Source organism: Octopus bimaculoides, chromosome 14 (genome assembly GCF_046866305.1).
Source record: "Octopus bimaculoides isolate indiv1 chromosome 14, ASM4686630v1, whole genome shotgun sequence".
In the NCBI taxonomy this organism is placed as follows: domain Eukaryota; kingdom Metazoa; phylum Mollusca; class Cephalopoda; order Octopoda; family Octopodidae; genus Octopus; species Octopus bimaculoides.
In genome coordinates, this window is record NC_142941.1 from 3,438,561 (window position 1) to 3,460,308 (window position 21,748).

The 21,748-nt window shown below is 37.6% G+C and overlaps 1 protein-coding gene across 1 annotated transcript in view; it reads left to right on the forward strand.

The window, feature by feature from the left end:
* LOC128249399 (protocadherin beta-16-like) overlaps positions 1-21,748 on the forward strand; it is a 37,664-nt gene that overhangs the window by 13,289 nt on the left and 2,627 nt on the right. The window contains exon 2 of the mRNA XM_052972915.2: positions 21,225-21,748. This exon is cut by the window's right edge and continues 2,627 nt beyond it. Within this exon, the coding sequence (XP_052828875.1) occupies positions 21,269-21,748 (480 nt within the window). The 5' untranslated portion in view covers positions 21,225-21,268. The remainder of the gene's footprint in view (positions 1-21,224) is intronic.

Genomic DNA, 21,748 nt, shown 5'->3' on the forward strand with positions numbered 1-21,748 from the left:
GTAGCATGTGGAAAGCACCTTTTGAGTGTTGAGCCTCATGGAGGCAATGACAAATGACCGAGACCTTTGGCATTATGTCGGGCTTGCGAAGAAGACACAACAAGCCAAGTGAAATTGCAGTCATGGCAGATACTGGTGCCAGTGGCAAGTAAACGCACCTGTTACACTCCTGGTGTGGTTGGCATTAAGAAGGGCATCCAGCTGTAGAAAACCATGCCACATCAGACTGGAGTCCTGGTCAAACCACCCAACCCAAGCCAGCATGGACAATGGACGTTAAATGATGATGATGATGATGATGACCCCTTTGGTTACTATTTGACTCTGCTGGACTCCCATAACCATTCGATGTTTAAACATAGATATTTCTTTCAAAATTCCTATTTTGTTTTTCACACATTCACTTTAGTAAAGTATTATCTTTTATCTTTTACCTGTTTCAATCATTAGAATGCGACCATGCTGGGGCACCGCCTTGAATTTTTAGTCGAATGAATCGACCCCAATACTTATTTTTTAAGCCTGGTACTTATTCTATCGGTCTCTTTTGCCAAACTGCTAAGTTACGGGGATGTAAACACACCAACACTAGTTGTTAAGTTGTGATGGGGAGGACAAACACACACGTATATATGCACATCTATATATATATATATATATATATATATATATATATATATATATATATATATATATATATATATATATGTATACATATATATACACATACACACACATATATATATGCATATATATACAATGGGCTTCTTTCAGTTTCCATATGGTCATGTACAATGGATGGAGAGGAGTGCTGTGTGAAGAAGTGCCACTCCCAAACAGTTGAAGGAATCTGGAGTAGAGGGAGACCCAGGAAGACATGGGATGAGGTGGTCAAGCATGACCTTCGAACGTTGAGCCTCACAGAGGAAATAACAAAAGACAGAGACCTCTGGAGGTATGCTGTGACTGAGAAGACCTGGCAGATAAAGTGAGATCACAATTGTAATCTACACCAGTGTTGCATAACCAGCCAACTCAAAAAGTACCCTTGGATTGTAGGATGACATGCCGTGCTTGAGGAGACCTATTGAGTCAAGTATATCAACATCAAAATGAAAATGAAATCAAATCACAATCAAATGGAAATTGTAGTTGTGGTCCCTGTGCTGGTGGCACGTAAAAAGTACCGTCCAAATGTGGTCGATGCCAGCCCCCTGCACCGACTGGCTTCTGTGCCGATGGCATGTAAAAAGCACCCACTACACTCTTGGAGTGATTGGCGTTAGGAAGGGCATCCAGCTGTAGAAACATTGCCAGATCAGACTGGTGCCTGGTGCAGCCTCCTGGCTTCCCAGACCCCAGTCGAACCGTCCAACCCATGCCAGCATGGAAAATGGATATTAAACAATGATGATGATGATATATATATATATATATATATATACACACACACATATGCATAGACATATAAATACATAATATATATGAATAGGTGTGTGTCTATGTGTGTGTGTATGTGTGTGCATGTATGTGTATGTGTATGTGTGTGTGTTTGTTTCCTCAACAGTTGACGCTACTCTACGTATTCCCCCAAACTGACATTTGATAAAATTGTAGCCAGTTTGCTGACATTTATTCAAGCCCTTCTGAAGTAACAACCATTACACAATCTTAATTTCATTTTCTCTTCAGATCTTATGTTGACATAAAAAAAATAATAATAATATTTAATTTCCACCATTACATCAAATACTTGATATTATCCTATGTTATTAACTTTAGCACTTGTGGATCTATAAATTGTATATGAAAATATGTTTTGCTACCAGCAACATCTCAATACAAATGTTTATACACACACAGGTAGCTTGTTAAACATCACATTCTCCACCTGTGTATATCTTTGTCCTGTTCACCCATCCTCAGATTCAGTCCAAAGTAGATACAGGGTGAAATATTTAGGAACGAAATGAAGATAATTAGAAATAGGGACACACTTGTTGATATCATGAAGAGTTAAACAACATTAATTTAGTGGTGCAATAGATCTATGCAACCCATAACGTTAGGGAAACATGTAAATTCATCCTTATAAAGGAATTGAAGGTGGTGACCAGACAGAATTATTAACATGCTGGACAAAATGCTTTGCAGCATTTCATCCCTCATGATGATGATGATGATGATGATGATCATCATCATCATCATCATCAGATGGCTACACCAGGCTCCAATCTGATTTGGCAGAGTTTCTACAGCTGGATGCCCTTCCTAACGCCAACCACTCCGAGATATATAATATTCTATAATTATATACAAAATTATAATCAGGGGTCAGCTAAGTGCTTCGCCACGTACTGAATTAGAAATAGACACTAATGTCTTTTCAACTACCATAAAAATCTCTGAGACAATAACACACTTTTTTTATGTAGGTAAAAAGAAAAATGATGAGTCTGCACAACTTCGGTTAATCACAGACGCATTTCAAACTTTAAGTAAATTATAATTGTTCTCCTCAGTGTAATACTCTGAGTTATAAATTTGTGAGTGTTAGGATTAAATATGTACACGATCAAGCATCATCGCATAACTAATATTCAACCGTATATATATATATATATATATGGTGGTGGTGGTGGTGATGGTGGTGGAGTCAATGACAACAAAGATGATGCCAATGATGGCACAAACTAGTTTATTGAAATCTCATGTAGATTTCTTTCTTTAAAATGCATTCACGATGTATTTTAAGAAATAATTATATTAATCACTCTAAATATAACAAAACTATATTTATTGATTTAATCAATAAATATAATTTATAATATCAAGTCTATAAATTTGAGCAATTTGAATTTTATGAACTTTAAAAGTTTTGCAGTCTGTTCACACTGTGTGACCTTACTACTGTGGTTGTGTGTGTGTGCGTGTGGATAGATTCAAATTTGCTCTTGTTTACTTATTTTGGCTGACAAAGCATTGAGTTGCACTTCTATGAGTGCAGTATGTTTGCAGAAGTACATTGTGTCCTGGGTGCATTGTTACTGTGTTGTCTCTGGATTGGCTTTGAACTGGCATTTTTAAGGTCAAAGACATTTCCTCTGCGAATATCCCATTTGTGTGTGTGTGTGTGTGTGTGTGTGTGTGTGTGTGTAAGTACAAGGCTAATGGTTTCCATAGAGTCAATTGTAACTGCCAGGCTAAGGATAGTTGTAGGGCTTTTAGCAATTTTAAGGTTATAGAGCTAATATTACTATGGGACTAATGGTACTTTGAGGGTTAATGGTAGTTATAGTGGTAATGATAGCTATGAAGGTGATGGTAAGTATAGAGCTCATAGTAGCTATTGGGCTAATGGTAACTACAGGGCTAATGGTAACTATAAGGCTAATGTAACTGGCACTCCATCAGTTACAATGATGTGTGTTCCAGTGAACAAGCTGCTCATGAAATTAACATGCATGTGGCTGAGCACTCCACAAACACACATACTCTTAATGTAGTTCTCAGTGAGATTCAGTGTGACACAGACTGTGACAAGGCTAGCCCTTTGGAATTACAGGTACAACTCATTTTTGCCAGCTGAGTAGACTAAGCCAACATGAAATAAAGTGTCTTGCTCAAGGACACAGCACATCACCTAGTATTGAACTTACGACCTTACAATCATGAATTGAACACTCTTAACCATTAAGCCATATGCCTTCATAAGGGCTAATAGTAACTATTGGGCTAATGACAGTTATAAGGCTAATCGTAGCATTTGAATAAATGGTAACTCTAGGGTTAATCATATTTATAGTACTAATGATAGCTAGAGGGCTAATGGTAGCTATTGGGTTAATAGTAGTTATAGGGCTAATGTGACCTGCTACTCTAATTGTAGCTTTAGGGCTAATGGTAACAACTGGGCTAATTGTTGTTATAGGGTTCATGGTAACTAGAGACAAGTGGTGGGTGAACGGTTACACATCACAAGATCATGAACTTTGATATTTTTGTTCTGATACATTGAGTTCATGAATTGATTGTATTTATATTTATTGATTGGTTATGGATAACATTAATAACAAATATTGATGAATTATGAAAGAAATACATTATATTCATGACGTTGTGAAGTTATGATTGTGTACACATGCGTATATGTGTGTGTGTGTGAGTGAGGAAACGTGTGCAGCTCTATGTGGACATGAATGTGCATGTTATTTAATGTTCTGTATCTGGTCATTGAGACACATATACAAATATACCAACATACTGGGAAGGCACATGGCCTAGTGGTAAAGGTGTTAGATTCACAATCATAAGGTCATCTGTTCAATTCCTGCGCTGGGTAGCACATTGTCTCCTTGTTCCAGTCTGCTCAGCTCAAACTAAGGACCAGCCAACAGATGGTGCATCTCTTTTTGCATCTCATTGTCATACTCTTCTTTATCTTTTGCATCAAAGGGAGAAGGACTAAGAGGGTGTCAAAGTCTGCTCCCAGTTACTCCACAGCAACCAAACACAGTTTGTGGAAGCACTGTACATGCTGGCAGGTCATTTGACAGTGACAGCTGTCATTTATATATAGATACGATAAACAGATAGATAGATAGATAGATAGATAGATAGATAGATAGATAGATAGATAGATAAATAAAGGTATATGTGACCATTCAATGGAGTGACCTGGTCATTGATATTGGTGGTCAATCAGCTGAGCTGTCCACAACAACAGATACAGTCGGATGGACAATCAATGACTGGGTCATGGATGGATCAATACACAACAGTATATAACATAACATATATATATAATGCAAGATATAACTGTATAGAATAATAGGATTGTATTTAATGATATCTGAAAGTATTACACTATAAACAAGGCATGACTCTAATGCTATGTTATACGATTTCAATGGCTGCTAGGGCAGTGATATAACTGTTTCTGTTTCAATCTCAGATCAAGCCATAAACCAAATATTTAGTCTTCCCTCTAATAAACTGGCCACAGTTGACAATTATTCCGTAGTTATTCCCTGTCTGTCCTTCCAGTTCCTAATGATCCTCTGTCATCATTCCCTCAATTCTGAACCACTTCTGAACCCTACTAAACCCCTTCCTATGTTGAAATCCCTTTGCTGCCATTCAGTCCCTTGGTCTCTTGCAATGCAGCACCATGCAATGGTTACCGGCACTTGCTGCACTCTATGCACAGCACTGCATTCCATTAGCATCGAACACGCGCACCGTGCACTGTAACCAAGGCAACCATTAACAAGCAGACGACAGATGATCCAGTTAGAAATTGATAATAAGCACATGACTCTGACAGATAAAGAGAGTGGGAGAGGAGGAGACAGAGGAAGAGGAGAGAGGAGGAGACAGAGGAAGAGGAGAGAGGAGGAGACAGAGGAAGAGGAGAGAGGAGGAGACAGAGGAAGAGGAGAGAGGAGGAGACAGAGGAAGAGGAGAGAGGAGGAGACAGAGGAAGAGGAGAGAGGAGGAGACAGAGACGGAGGGATGAGGTGTGGAATAATAGGGAGAAAGAGAGAGAGGTGGGCAATGGAAGTGGATTCATGTGAACGTGCAGTGGAGGGGAAGAAAAAGGGTTAGAGGGAGGTATGGATTAAGGTGGAGCAGGAGTAAGTGGGAGGAGGGGGAGGATAGAGAGGGAGACAGGTTATAACGTGATTGATGGTGTTTGGGGTTTTACATAGATTTGAGAACTGAGCTGTTGTGATGTTCATGCCTGTCTTACTGAGGACAAAGGAGAGAAAGAGAGAGAGAAAATGGTTAAAAAATAGAAACGAGAATGAGGGAACAAGGGAGAAGGAGAAAAGGGAGAGTGTAGGGATTTAGCGATCAGTATTAAGAAGCAGAGAGAAAGGAAAAAGAGAGGGAGAGAGAGAAAGGAAAAAGAGAGGGAGAGAGTAGCAGAAAGAGATTGATATTTCTATAGAGATGGGGAATGGAGAGAGGAGAGCGAGGAAGAGAGAGAGGAGGAAAGAGTGAAAAGATGAAATGAGTGACTGTATATATATATATATATTAATGAGCATGTGTGTATAGTAACACATGCAAATATATCAATTTTGTGTTTTGTAATATATACACATATACATACACACAGCTATAGATAAAAAGATATACACTAGATATATGTATATGTGGTAAGTGTTTATGTATTGATAGATAGATAGATAGATAGATAGATAGATAGATTGACAGATAGATAGATATAAACAAATACTTCTGCTTGGAAGTATGATATTGAACAGTTTACCTTAAATTGTTTCTCCCAATTTTTTTTTATTAAAATGGGTGCATATTAAAACACACACACTCACACACACACACACACACACACACACACACACACACACACATACCAATAACTTACGGTGCATTTTCTATATTTTCTTTCAGAGGTGAATTTGTGGTCCATTGCTCCCGTTTGGTTAATTCCCATAAAGTCATAGCCCCTACTACTTGTTGAGTCGTTGTGCACTCTCAGTAATTAAGTATCTTGTTTCGATAAACTAAAGATGTGCTGCTTGGGTTCACCTAAGTCTATCTATTGTATATCAACACAAGCGCGCGCGCATGTATGTGTGTACGTATGCATGTGTATGTATGTAAGAATGAGTGCATATATCTGCATATGTATGTATACTTATATATATATGTCTGTGTGTGTGTGTGTGTATATCATATACACATATATGTGTATATGTGGACATATATATACACACACACACTTTCAATGTTTTATATATATATATATATATATATATATATATTTATATGAGCGAGTGTGTGTACATGTGTGTGTGTATATATATGTATATTACATATACACACACGTGCATATGCTAGCATCTGTGTATACAGAAAGAAAGCAAGAAAGCAAGAAAGAAAGAAAGAAAGAAAGAAAGGAAAAGAGAGAGAGAAGAGATTAAGGAGAACAAATATAAATTGGGGCTGGGAATAAGGATGAAGGGGACAGAGAAATGATAGAGTGTATTGAACTGATTAGAGGCTGAAGATAGGGGCAGGCGTAGAGTTTAGAGCACACACAAGCACACACACACACAACTAAGTGAGCCGGTGAGAGAGAGAGAGAGAGAGAGAGATGAGGAAGAGAAAAATGTTTAATGAAGGGGAAGAAAGGAGCTGAAGAACAAACGTGTTCCCTTTTGTCAAAAAATCGATAGAGTCAGTGATGCTGAGATGTATGGCCTGTCTATTGTTGTTGTTGTTGTTGTTGTTAGTAGCAGTCGGTGACATCAATAGAGAAGAATGCTGGTCACATTTATGTAAATATGGTGGAGTGGGGGACGGGGGGACACAGATAGAAACTTGTTGTTGAGGGTGGAATGTATGGTAGGGTAGTTATGTGTGTGTGTGTGTGTGTGTGTGTGTGTAGGTGTGTAGGTATAGCTTTATATATATATACATATATATATATATATATATATATATAGAGAGAGAGAGAGAGAGAGAGAGAGAGAGTGAGACACACAGACAGGCAGACAGACAGAAAGAGAGGAAGAAAGAGAGAGAGACAGACAGAAGTGTAGGGGTTATAGTTGTGTGTGTGTATGTGTATGAGTGTTTGTGTGTCTACGTATAACTAGGTGTTTGCGTATGTACCTATGGAAATGTGTTGTGTGTGTATATGTAACATAACACAGTCTTTGTGAGCATGTGTCTATAACAAGGTGTGTGTGTATGTGTGTTTGTAGGTGCATGTGTGTAATTGGGCGTATGTGTATATGTACACATAAATGTGTACGTTTTATCATTCTTTTATGTGTGCGTTTATTTTGTTATGCACAGTTGTCTAGTTGTTTTTATATATATATATATATACACACATGTATATATATGTATGTATATACACACACACACACACACACACACATTTCTGCCCATATGTAACCTGTCGTTTCTCTCAATCTGCACTTGAGCCACTAAACCTTTTTCAATTTTCTCTCCCTGTTTATTTTTGTATTCCTTTCTGCCGAAGAGCGTAGGCTCGAAACGTAAAAGACTTTCTCACTCCCCGAGCGTTAAACTAATACAACTGTTTGCTGTTTACACACCTGTCTTCGTCTTTTGTATTTTTGTAAATTCTTACAATATATATATATATATATATATATATATATATATATATATATATATACAACAGGCTTCTCTCAGTTTCCACCTGCCAAATCCACTCTCAAGGCTTTGGTCGGCCTGAGGCTATATAGTAGAAGACAATTGCCCACAGTGCCATGCAGTGGGACTGAACCTGGAACCATGCAGTTGATTAACAATCTACTTACCACACGGTCACTCCTGCGCCTATATATATAAATATATATATATATATGCACACACACACACACACACACACACACACATATATATATATATATATATATATATATATATATAAATATACATACAACAAGCTTCTTTCAGTTTCCCATCTACCAAATCCACTCACAAAGCTTTGGTTGGCCCGAGGCTATAGTAGAAGATGCTTGCCCAAGGTGCCATGCAGTGGGATTGAACCTAGAACCATGTGGTTGGGAAGCAAGCTTCTTACCACACACCCATGCCTGCACCTTGTCATAAATAATCAAAGCCCCCCCCCCCTTTTCATAATGAATCGATCATCAATTTACCCCTGTTGCCATTTCTCACAGCAGTTAGTTGGGTTACCCTGCATCAAACCTGTGGTACTCGGGCTACATGCAGAACTTTATGAGTTTTTGTGTGGTACATGTCATATATACATGTAATGTTTACATGTCGAAACACATGGCTTAGTGGTTAAGGTTGTGGGACTCGTGATCATAAGACTGTGGTTTCAATTCCTGAACCGGGCAATGTGTTGTGTTCTTCAGCAAAACCCTTCATTTCACATTGCTTCGGTCCACTCAACTGGCAAACATGAGTAATCCTGCAACAGACTGGCATCTTGTCCAGTCAGTTGGGAATATGTATCCATTTAGCATTCAGATTCTTCTCACAAATGTAATGGTTTATTTATTCACATTGTTTTGTATTAATTATGCATTATCATGTAGCCCTGACATTTTGATCATGTGGTTGCTTATTTTCAGAATGATAATGTAGGGCGGATGTAAGAGGCCAGATCCAGCCAATTTTAAATGTAAAGCAAATAGAATATACAGGCCTGATATGACTGCTTTGGATGTTAAAGGGATTATGTCACAGAACCTGGGAAATGAGAGATCTGAACTTATGGCTCAGGATGGACCCTTGAGCCTTGAATGTTTGCATATATATAATATCATATCTTCTTATTCTTTTATTCTTCTACTTGTTTCAGTCATTTGACTGTGGCCATGCTGGAGCAATACCTTTAGTTGAACAAATCAACCCTAGGGCTTATTCTTTGTAAGCCTAGTACTTATTCTATCCATCCCTTTTGCCAAACCACTAAGTAAATTGACCCCAGGATTTATTTTTTGTAAGCTTAATAATTATCCAACTGTAAAAATCCTGCCAAAACAGTCACAGAAGTTTGGTGCAGGCTTCTTCCTGGCCGGCTCTTGTGAAACCATCTCACCCATGCCAGCATGGAAGGCAGATGTTAAATGATGATGATAATGAGGATACACAGTTTATGGACCTATTTTAAAAATCAGGATCTACAGAAGTAAAAGCAAAAAAATATGAATGATAAAAGTCCTCAGCAGGACACAGAATAAACACAGGAAGGATAGGATAGCACTGAGGTGTTTAAAGCGAGTTGAACACTTTACAAGAATGTTGTGCCATCATCTTTAGGTCCGCTTCTCTTATATTTTGGCCTTACTTTGGGCCCCCAAGTCCTTGAGGAAATTGTTGAAGCACTGTTGTCACACATAGCATGTCTTGGACATTCTTAGACCAGGCAGAACCTTCTGCCCTTCTTCGGTTGAAACGACAGAGGATTTCTTCCCGAAAGAGACAAAGAGTTCGGTTGAAAGAAATGATGAGATAGAAAAGAAATTGGCATGCTGATCCCAGTACAGCACTGGTATTTTATTTATTGACCCCCAAAAGGCTGAAAGGTAAAGATAAACTTCATGGAATTTAAACTCGGCATTATTTCATAAGGGCTGCTGCTAAAAACATATTGTCCATGTCTGATGCGGTACTTTTTGTTCAAGCAGATGGACTGGGCCTTCGAAAACTTTAAAATAATGATAAAGTTATTTGACAAAATTCTTCATTATTTTCAAAATTGATTAGTGTATTTCAATGGAAATATGGTAATAAAAAGGTAAAGGGCCTCAGGTTTGGCAATGCCATGCATAAACCCCTAAACTCTTAAGTCACTTGTGAAGCTTTACAGTTAATAATAAATATATAAGCACTACTTTACATATTGGCCCCTACATATACATACATGCATGGCATTTTGGGAAAGTGTCTTCTACTGCAGCCCCACAAAGACCAAAGCTTTGTGAGTGGATTTGGTAAACAGAAACTGAAAGAAACCTGTCGTATGTATGTATGTATGTGTATGTATGTGTATGTGTGTCTATATATATGTATGTATGCATGGATACATGCATGCATGTATATATGTATGTACATATGTATATATTTATGTATGTGCATATGTATATATGTATGTATGTGCATATGTACATATGTATGTGTGTCTGTGTTTGCGATTGTCCCCCATCACTGCTTGACAACTGGTGTTGGTTTGTCTACGTCCCTGTGACTTAGCAGCTCAGCAAAATAGTTCGATAGAATAAATACTAAGCTTTAAAAAAATGAATAATTCCTGTATTTAGAGAGTGAGATGTCGTGTGTCGATAAGCCAGCTGGAGGAGATGTCCTCCTGGGGCTAAAAGCAACAGTAACATCCACCCCTAGGGGTCAGCCACACTTAAGTGGCAATATACTACACTATATGTATATATATATATACATATGAAAACCATGAGCATCACATCACATCCCATAATTATGTTCTCTCTTATCTATACAACAGAATCACTATTCACGTGTGAGCTTGTATATATATATATATATATATATATATATATATATATATATATATATATATATATATTATATATATTCGAGAGGCTTCTTTCAGTTTCTGTCTACCAAATTCAAGGTTTTGCTCAGCCCAAGGCTATAATAGAAAACACTCGCCCAACATGCCATGGAGTGGGACTGAATCCGGAACCATGTGGTTACACATATACATACATACATATATATATATATATATATATATATATATATATATATATATATATATGTATGTATATATATACATACATACATATATGTATATATATGCATACATATATGTATATATATATGTTTATATATATATATATATATATATATATATGGATGGATGTATGTATGTATGTATGTATGCATTTTTGTATATGTGAGTGTGCCTATACAACTGTGCGTGTGTTTATACCCACTCATCTGCCACATTCTCCTCCTGCTTCGCATCCCCAGCCCCTCCATCCCCTCCACCCATCACCGTTCATTTCTGGCATGCATGGCATGTCACTGGCCCATACTGATCAAAACACTAACACTGAAATGAGAGCGCACGGGGAGCAGCAGCGGCAGCAGCAGCAACAACAATCTTTACAATGACCATCATCATTTTCATCATTAGCATCAGCATCATCATCATCACATCAGTGTCATTATCATCTTCTTATCCTCATCTTCTTCATCTGATGATCCTCACCATCATCATCAGCATCATTGTCATCATTGTCATAATTGCCGTCGTCGTCATCTTCTTCTTCTTCTTCTTCTTCTTCATCGTCACCTGCTTCTACATTATCATCATCATCATAATCATCGTTATCATCTGCTGAAGAATTTTTGCAACATTCCGTCAATGCATGCTGCCAACAAATATGTGCAACACCAGCACCAATATCTTGCAGCTGCTATTGTTGCTGCAGCCGACACTGCCTGCTTCTTATAAAGAATTAATTTGCAAGGAATTTCCGGAAAACATCTGAAGCTTTCATGTTCTACATTTTATATTTTTTGTGATTGTTGTTGTCGTCGTCGTCGTCGTCATCATCATCATCATCATCATCATCATCATCATTGTTATTATTGTTATTGTTAAAGAAATCATTATTATTACTACTACTACAACCATTATTATTATTATTATTATTATTATTATTGTTATTATTATTATTATTATTATTCTGCTGTTACGTCCTGAGTTCAAATTCCACTGAGGTCATCTTTGCCTTTCATCCTTTCGGAGTTGATAAAATAAGTACCAGTTGGACACTGGGGGGTCGATGTAATCAACTCATACCCCTTCCAAAAAATTGCTGTCCTTGAGGCAAAATTTGAAACCATTATTATCATTATTATTATTATTATTACTATTATCATCATCATCATCATCATCATCATCGTTTAACGTCCGCTTTCCATGCTAGCATGGGTTGGACGATTTGACTGAGGACTGGTGAAACCGGGTGGCAACACCAGGCTCCAGTCTAATTTGGTAGAGTTTCTACAGCTGGATGCCCTACCTAACGCCAACCACTCAGAGAGTGTAGTGGGTGCTTTTACGTGTCACCCGCACGAAAACGGCCACGCTCAAAATGGTGTCTTTTATGTGCCACCCGCACAAGCCAGTCCAGGGGCACTGGCAACGATCTCGCTCAAAAATCCTACGGGAGCCAGTCAGGCGGTACTGGCAACAGCCACGCTCAAAATGGTGCATCTCATGTGCCACCCGCACAAGAACCAGTCCAGGGGCACTGGCAACGATCTTACTTGGCTTGCCGGGTCTTCTCACGCACAGCACATTTCCAAAGGTCTCGGTCAGTAGTCATCGCCTCGGTGAGGCCCAATGTACAAAGGTCTTGCCTCACCACCTCAGCCCAGGTCTTCCTGGGCCTACCTCTTCCACGGGTTCCCTCAACTGTTAGGGTGTGGCACTTTTTCACGCAGCTATCCTCATCCATTCTCACCACATGTCCATACCAGCGCAATCGTCTCTCTTGCACACCACAACTGATGCTTCTAATGTTCAGCTTTTCTCTCAAGATACTTACACTCTGACGGGTATTCACATTGACATTACACATCCAACGGAGCATACTGGCTTCATTCCTTGCAAGCTTACGTATGTCCTCAGCAGTTACAGCCCATGTTTCACTGCCATGTAGCATGGCTGTTCGTACGCATGCGTCATACAGTCTGCCTTTTATTATCATCATCATTATTATTATCATTGTCATTATTATTATTATCATTATTATTATCATTATCATTATTATTATTATTATCATTATTATTATTATTATTATTATTATTATTATTATTATTATTATTATTATTATTATTATTGAGCTTTATAGTGTCAAGACATCCTTTTGATTTTCACTTCAAAACATTCGAGCATTACCTCATGAAATTTTCATTGGAGTAAGAAGAACAATAATTGCGAAAGAAGTGACTGCCTTGATATTTGGAGGTAGACAACAGCAACAACAAAAACGGTTTGCTTCGTAAACCTTTAGAATTTCAGAGGAATCGATGCTAAATGTGTCGAAACAATTGTTGTGATTAATAATAAATTCTCGTATATTCCATCTTCCGTCTTTCATTTACCATATACATAACAATCACTGTGAAAGTGACCATGCTTTACCAGTAAGCTACCAGGTGTAAACCATTCATTTTATTATCCATTATATATATATATATACATATATATATATATATACATATAATGGATATACATATAGATATATATAGGTTACGAGAGGTAATGGTGTCAATAAGACCCAAAGGTGTCAGGTAATGCTGAGTAAGTTTTATGGACAGACTATGGTTAAGCTCCAGGTTCGGTGATTATGCAAATGAGGAGTCCGACGCAGGTCATATATCAGCATGTGTATATATAAAAAATTTTTAGAATGAGATAAAAATCCAAAGCTGTGAAAGATTTCAGAACATTTATAAATAGAAAGCCTTACAGCTGTTTCTGGGATATTTTATATATCCCTTCATCGGACACAGTGTGAGAAAATAGTTAAGCAATAGTTATTCTAGATAAGATATAAAATAGAGAGTGAAGTGGAGGAATGAAAATAGACGTGAGATATCCAGGGATATTGTATCTGTAGTTCCATTATTTAGGCAGAATGGTATGCATATAAGATTCCTGTACCTTGTAAGTTCCAATAGTATTTAAAATTGGTCATTCCAAGCATAGATGAGTTTTTTTGAAGTGACTTAAAATTTGGGGATGTGTTCAAAAAAATGTGTTCAACGATCCACTTCTCACTGTTTATTGCTCCTTTTCTTATCGTCTTCATATACATTAAACCACAGTTTACCTTTTAAATTACCTACTACCGTATACCTTATAACAAGGACCATACATACTGAGGTAATACCAGGAGTGCCTATGGATACATCTATCCCTTGTACCGAATTTTCCCTATTACCCCTTTTGTATTCTTCCTTTTTGTATCTTATTTTAATTTACTTTATTTTATTAAACCTTTTTTGATGTCCTTCCAAAAATTCTTCACACTGATGAGAATGACAATGTATAAATTTAATCATAATTACTATGATTATAATTTTTTTCTTACATATTTGTATTGTCCTTTGAAACGTGCGTATGTAATGAATCTGAAATTGTATTAAATCTAATTTTGATGCAACATCGTTTTTTCCTCCATTTTTATATAATTGTTTATGGTATATTTATACCTATAATGATATTTTTCAACTATATATATATATATGTATGTATGTAATGTGATGAATATATGTGTGTGTGTGTGTATGTATTTAATGTGATGAATATATATATATATGTGTGTGTGTATATATATATATATATATATATATATTATGTATGTAAGAACCAGATAAGTAGACCATATTACAGTGGGGCCAGTAGAAGTGATGTCTCATGGAGGTCAGTATTTATTTATAAATTCCTGTATTTATTGGAAAACTAAATATAAAACAAAGACAAAGAAGAGGAAAAGATGTGGGGGGAGAGTGAGGTGGAGGGGTTGAGGTGGGGGTTTTATGAATGTGGCAGGTATTACCTCTAGAATCTTCTTAATTAATATAATAACTGTGTCGTGTTTGGCATCATCCTCACATACACTTCCTGTTTGGCCCATTTTGCAAATGTTTGTTGATCTTTTTTTTCACTTGTTCATCATCATCATCATCATCATCATCATCATCATCATCATCATTATCACCATCATCACAACGGCCATCATCATGTTCATCACCACCACCATAATCATCATCATCATAACCACCACCAAAACCATCGCAATCACCACCACCACCACCACCACCACCACCACCATCATCATCATCACCATCATCATCATCATCCAAGCTGTGTCATTATATCACCTTACCAACATATGTGATGTTCCCTCTACCAGTACCACAAACAACAACCACAAATAATTAATTGCTGTTGCCACCTGCACCACCACCACCACCGCCGCTGCCACCCCAGCCTCCAACACCCCAGCCCCACCCCAGCCCCATCCATCCCCCACTCCCATCGTCATCAGTTCCATCAACAACATTCCAGATGCCCGTAAACATCTGTGAAATGCCAGGAAGTGTAAGTGGAGTACAGAAAGAACTGCACTCCCGTAAATAGCAACACTGCACTGTTTTGTGTGCACTTGACTCAACTAGAGCAGCCACTGCAGTATAATGTGCAGCAGTTGGCCTTTGACCTCATTTCTTACACGCTCTTGCACAGTTATGCTGCACACTTAATGCAACTAAACAATAAAAATTGTACACTCACACATTGCACTCACACTGACACACTCACACTCACACACAGATTGGAGTGGGGGGATATGTATATGTATGTCTATATACGTGTGTGTGTGTGTGTATGTATATTCATATATATGTGTGTATACATATATATAGAGATGAGAAGAGAGAGCAGGGAAAGAGACAGACAAATAAACAGGTAGATATATCTCTCTCTTTCTCTCCCTCTCTCTCTCTCTCTCTCTCTCTCTCTATATATATATATATATATATATATATATATATATATATATATATATATATATATATATATATATGTATGTATGTATATATATATATATATATATATATATATATATATATATATATATATATATATATATATATATATCATCATCATCATCATCATTTAACGTTTGTTGTCCATGCTGGTAAGCTTAGGAGCTGCACCAGACTCCAGTCTGATTTAGCATGGTTTCTACATCTGGATGCCTTTCCTAAAGCCAAACACTCCGAAAGTGTAACGGGTGTTTTTACATGCCATCGGCGCAGGTACCATGTGGTTGGGAAGCAAGCTTCTTGCCGCTGCCTTGCTAAAATGAGAGCATCAATAGTGCATCTCTCTTCTGGCTCAATAATCTGGGGCTAGTTTAGCCCAAGGGTAACACTGGTCAAACTAACCTTCTTGCCTCAGCAACATTTGACGTGTTGTGACAGATTTTCCTCAAGCATCATGTTATTTATCTCCCCTGTTATCACTCACCACCATTGGTCTGAGCCATACATTTTGAGAGATTTTACATTGCTCTGGAGAGAATCCAATTTTAGTTCTAAGACTTTCCAGATTAACTGAAGCCTTGTGAACACCACACAAGCTTTAATAAGCCTTGCTTCATGTCCCCTTCCCCTTTTTTGACTTGATTGATAAGGCTTCCTAAATATGTGAAGTCCTTCCACATAGTTTCTCATCCTTAATGATATGTGTAGGACTGTTAGAGTTTATGAACATGTGTTTTTTGAGGGGCTGATGTTAAGATTTATCTACTTTACATAATTGTTCAACCAGTCAGTTATCTCCTGTTGAGATATGCAAACATACACCTTCTTCTTGTCTGTTTTTAAGGAAAAATCAAAGACATGGTTTTTTAATGTTAATGTTTATTCGAAATTATTCTTTTATATGTTCTACAGTTAAATATAAATGAAAAGAAACAGTTATATCATAACCACTTTACTGAGAACAACAACAACAACAACAACAGCAGCAAAAACAATTGAACAAATAACATGAAAAAAATACTTAAATTTTTATTAAAATTCAAAAGTACAATTTCATTGAAAATTAAAAATCAGATACAGTTATAATTATAATTACAATTAATGATTTTCAAAAAGGGAAAATAATCACAAAACTACCCAACCACTTTGCTTTGTTGCTTTATTATGGACGATTTTGTATTTAAAATAGTTCTTAGCCCTGACAGCAGGGGGCAGCACAGTCAAATGTTGACAAGATGAAAGAAGAAATATTACAAAAGATGATGACTTCCTTTAAGGTTATGGATCATTTGTTTTATTGTAAGATCAGGGATTAAATTGGATTAAAAGCATCAATGGTAAAAGACCAAAGGCTTAAGAAGATACAATCAATTAAGAACAGGGAAGGTTTAAGGTGTCATCCTAACCCCTGAAATATTTCTGAGAATGAAGTCAGGGAGACCTGAAAGTCAGTTAATGCTTTCAGATCCAATCGGGGCTAATTGGAAGCTCTGATGACACCATGGGCAGTTACCTGGAGCACAATGAGCCAGGGAGGACTACATCATAGGTTTGTCATCTCTAAAAATACAAAGAAAAACAAATGGGAAAATAAAATTAAAACAAAATGTGAAAATTCATGAGGAAAAATTCCTGTAAAGGGGTCACGATTCAATTAGTCCAAGGAACCATCAATCTTAGCACCAAACCTGAGTACAGTTACCAAAATTTATCATTATTAAACATGGTCAGTAATATCTTCACATCATTACCTCTGCTGCCATCTCAGCGAAACCATATTTCCTGATCAATTGGCTACTTCAGGGGACAATAATCCATTCCACTCCCTAGGAGTCCACTCTTTTCTAACAAAAGGCTTCAACTTTCAGCTCCTTCACACACACACACACTTGCACCCCCACCAAATTCTGTAATTGCATTTGTTTATGCTGATGTTTGGGTACAAATCATTGCAATCATTCATTATTTTATTTCAATTATTGATTTTTTATATCAATAACAAGAAGCAAATATTTCTCACACTGCCATCATGACTGAATGTATTCTTTGTGGCTCTCTCTGGACTTTTTGATATGTGTAAACGAGAAATAGGGTTTGTAGGAATTAAGTATAATGAAGTTATCACAACCAAGAGTGGAAAGCTGAAAGTTTTCATGATAATCTGACCCATAATCTACTCCCAATACTCCTGATTTAATCTCACTGGACTACTATGTCTGGGGCATTGTTGAGAGAGAGACCAACAAGCATGCTCACAATACCCAAGGACGGCTTGTGTAGTATCGATGTGTTATGTACTCACTGAAATGTAGTATTATTGGTCGCAGTTCAGATTTTCGGCTGCTGTTGTTCTTACTCGGGGTCACCAATTGTAGGGAAGAGGTTATACACCATTAGGTGTACTCCGCTTCCGTACATAAAATTTCTAGAAGAAACAACGGAACGCAGATTCTGAACAACACAACAATATTTATTTACAGTGGAATTCGGCTCATGCTTAGAGGGAATTCGGTAGCTCTTCGCCTTCGGTTACTGAGACGCCTTCTGAATGAAGTTCGTGGTTATTTGTGAAACTCTGGTGCTGAGATGTGAGAGAGCTCTGTGGGACGTCTCGACACGACGAAGATCAGTGAACGAAGAGGCTGAGAAAAGGCACGAACACTTGGGTGTCGAACTCTATGCATGTGCATGAGACTCTTCCTGTATTCCTTCCGGAACTAGTCCCTGCGCATGCGTGGATAAAACTCCGGACATTGAACATATAACAGTCGTCTGCTATAAAAGCGTCACTACAGACTCGTTAACGTCTGCTATTGAGTATGTTATGGCCATCACGAATAAAGATTGCCTGTTCGATGCATCCTTCATTTCATCCTTCATTTTCAATCTTCCACAAAAATCTGTCTGGCCTTGGAGAAATGTTTCCACACTTTTACAGCAGGATGTCTTTCTTGTTGCCAACCCCTAGGGTCATCTCTTATGACACACAGGGACATTTCTAAAAGGGGCCACAGTATACCACTTCTACAAACCAGGACACACACTTCATATAACAACAGTTCATAGCCACATGAAAAAGGTTCCATATTTCTACACACAGATATTCTGCCGAGGTTGACTTTGCCTTTCATCCTTTCATGATCAAAGATACAAGTACCAGTTGAATGCTGGGGTTGAATGCTGGACTTACCCCTCCCTCAAAATTGCTGGCCTTGTGCCAAAATTTGAAAGCAATATTTTTTTACACACAGAACAATTTATATACACTCAAAGTGAGTGTATATACTTAAACACAATGAGAGTATATATTCACACACACAGAGTAAACATGATTATACTCTGTATAAATAGAGTCCCTTGGATATAAACTAGATTGATAAATGCACAACAAACAGGTTTGTTCATGTTGGCGATACTTACCAATTAGCTTGCTTCCTTTATCAATATTACCTTTAAATGATTGTTAACACTATAACTACTGGCATCAATACTACGACGAACACTACCACAAATATCACCACCACCACCACCACCACCACCACCACCACTACCACTATCCCCACCACCACAATCACCACCACCACCACCACTGCTACCACCATCCCCATCACCACCTCCAACACTGCTACCACCAGCCCCATCACTACCACCATTACCTTCACAACCACCACCACCACTGTTGCCAGCACCATCCCTGTCACCACCCCTGTTACCTTCACTACCATCACCACCATCACCACAACCTCCACCACCACCACTGCTACCACCATACTGCCACCACAACCATTGTTTGAGGCCCAGTCCAATTCTTCTGACAAGTTCTTCCTGTTTGAAAGAAACTGTTATCAATATTCATTTTATTGCTGATGTTGTTCATGTTGATGATAATGTTGTCATTGATGATAATGTTGTCATTGATGATAATGTTGCTGTCTGGTTATAGGTTAATGTTGCTGTTGCTGTTGCTGTTGTTGTTTTATTAATGGGTTCTAATCATTTTGATAAAAAACCATTAGAATTGATGATTGTTTGGCGTGTTGTTGTAGCAACAAAAATAACCGCTAAAACAACAACAGCAACAACAAATGTTGCAACAGCAAATGCATCAATTAAGGCAACATTGCAAGGGTAAAGAAATAATAATAATAATAATAATAATAATAATAATAATAATAATAATAATAATAATAATAATAATAATAATAATGATGATGATGATGATGATGATGATGATGATGATAATAATAATGATGATGATGATGATGATAAGCAGTTGTGGTCAATGAAAAAGGTGGTAGTAGTACCAGTAATTGTCGGAGCCCTGGGAACAGTGAGTAAAAATCTCGAGAAGTACGTGGAAGAAATAGGGGCTGCAATAAGGGTGGAGCACTTGCAGAAAACAGCACTCGAATACTCCGGAAGGTGCTCGAAAAATAAGGGGTGTTACCTGAGTTCACCGGTAGTGAACAGCTGACACTGTAGTATATCTCCAGCATTAGAAGCTGTGCAAAGGCAATGATGATGATGATGGTGATGATAATGATAGTAATCTTTTCTACTATTGGCACAAGGCCTGGAATTTGTGGGGAGGAGGATAGATAATTACATCGACCCCAGTACTTGACTGGTACTTAATTTATCAACCCCAAAAGGATGAAAGGCAAAGTCGACCTCGGCGGAATTTGAACTCAGAGCACAACAGCAGACAAAATACTGCTAAGCATTTCGCCCGACATGCTAATGAGTCTGCCAGCTTGAGCCCTAAATAATAATAATAATAATAATAATAATAATGATAATAATAAAAATAATAATAATATATTGTTTTGTCTTGGTATAAAAGGTGGGCTACAGCTAATATTCTGCTCAACACCACAGATATGCATGTCATTTGTTTGTCCTTAACCAGTTGAGCATGTCCCTTGGTGGCTGACAGTATGTGCATCTCTGATCACGAGTGTGTGTGTGTGTGTGTGTGTGTGTGTGTGTGTGTGTGTGATATCACTTTCACAAGATTAATAAATTGTCATGTGACTAATATGAAAGAGAATGAATATAATAAATGTGAAAGAAGAAAATTTTTTGCTTCCAAATTAATTTGATGTTTCTTTTTCTTCTTCTTCTTTCAGGGCCTGTAGATATATTTCTTTGAAGACCAGTGTCTGCAACTGCTATGCATGAGGCTATGTTAGCGGAGCTGTTATTACTTTTTCTCCTGCTGCATAACTCATCCTGCACAGACCTTTCCTACAATGTAGCAGAAGAGAAACGCCCTGGGACGTTGATTGGTGACATCGCTCAAGACACCCACTTCCACGACCAGTTCTCTGCCCAAGATCACAGCCAGATCACTTTTAGTCAGCTTCATGTAGGTTCATCAGAAAATTTTGAGCTTTTTAACATTTCCAAGACAGGAAAGCTTTACACGGTTAAAAGGTTGGATGCTGAAGCCCTTTGCATATATGCCACAGATTGTTTCAGGATTCTAAAATGTGTGATCCATCAAGAGGAAGCGTTTGTTAAAATATTAAAAATAAAAGTTAGTATAGAAGACATAAACGATCACAAACCAGAGTTTCCCGAGAGTCAAGTAGACCTTTGGTTCTCGGAAACTGATGGAAGGGGCACAAAGCGATCGATATCCAATGCTATA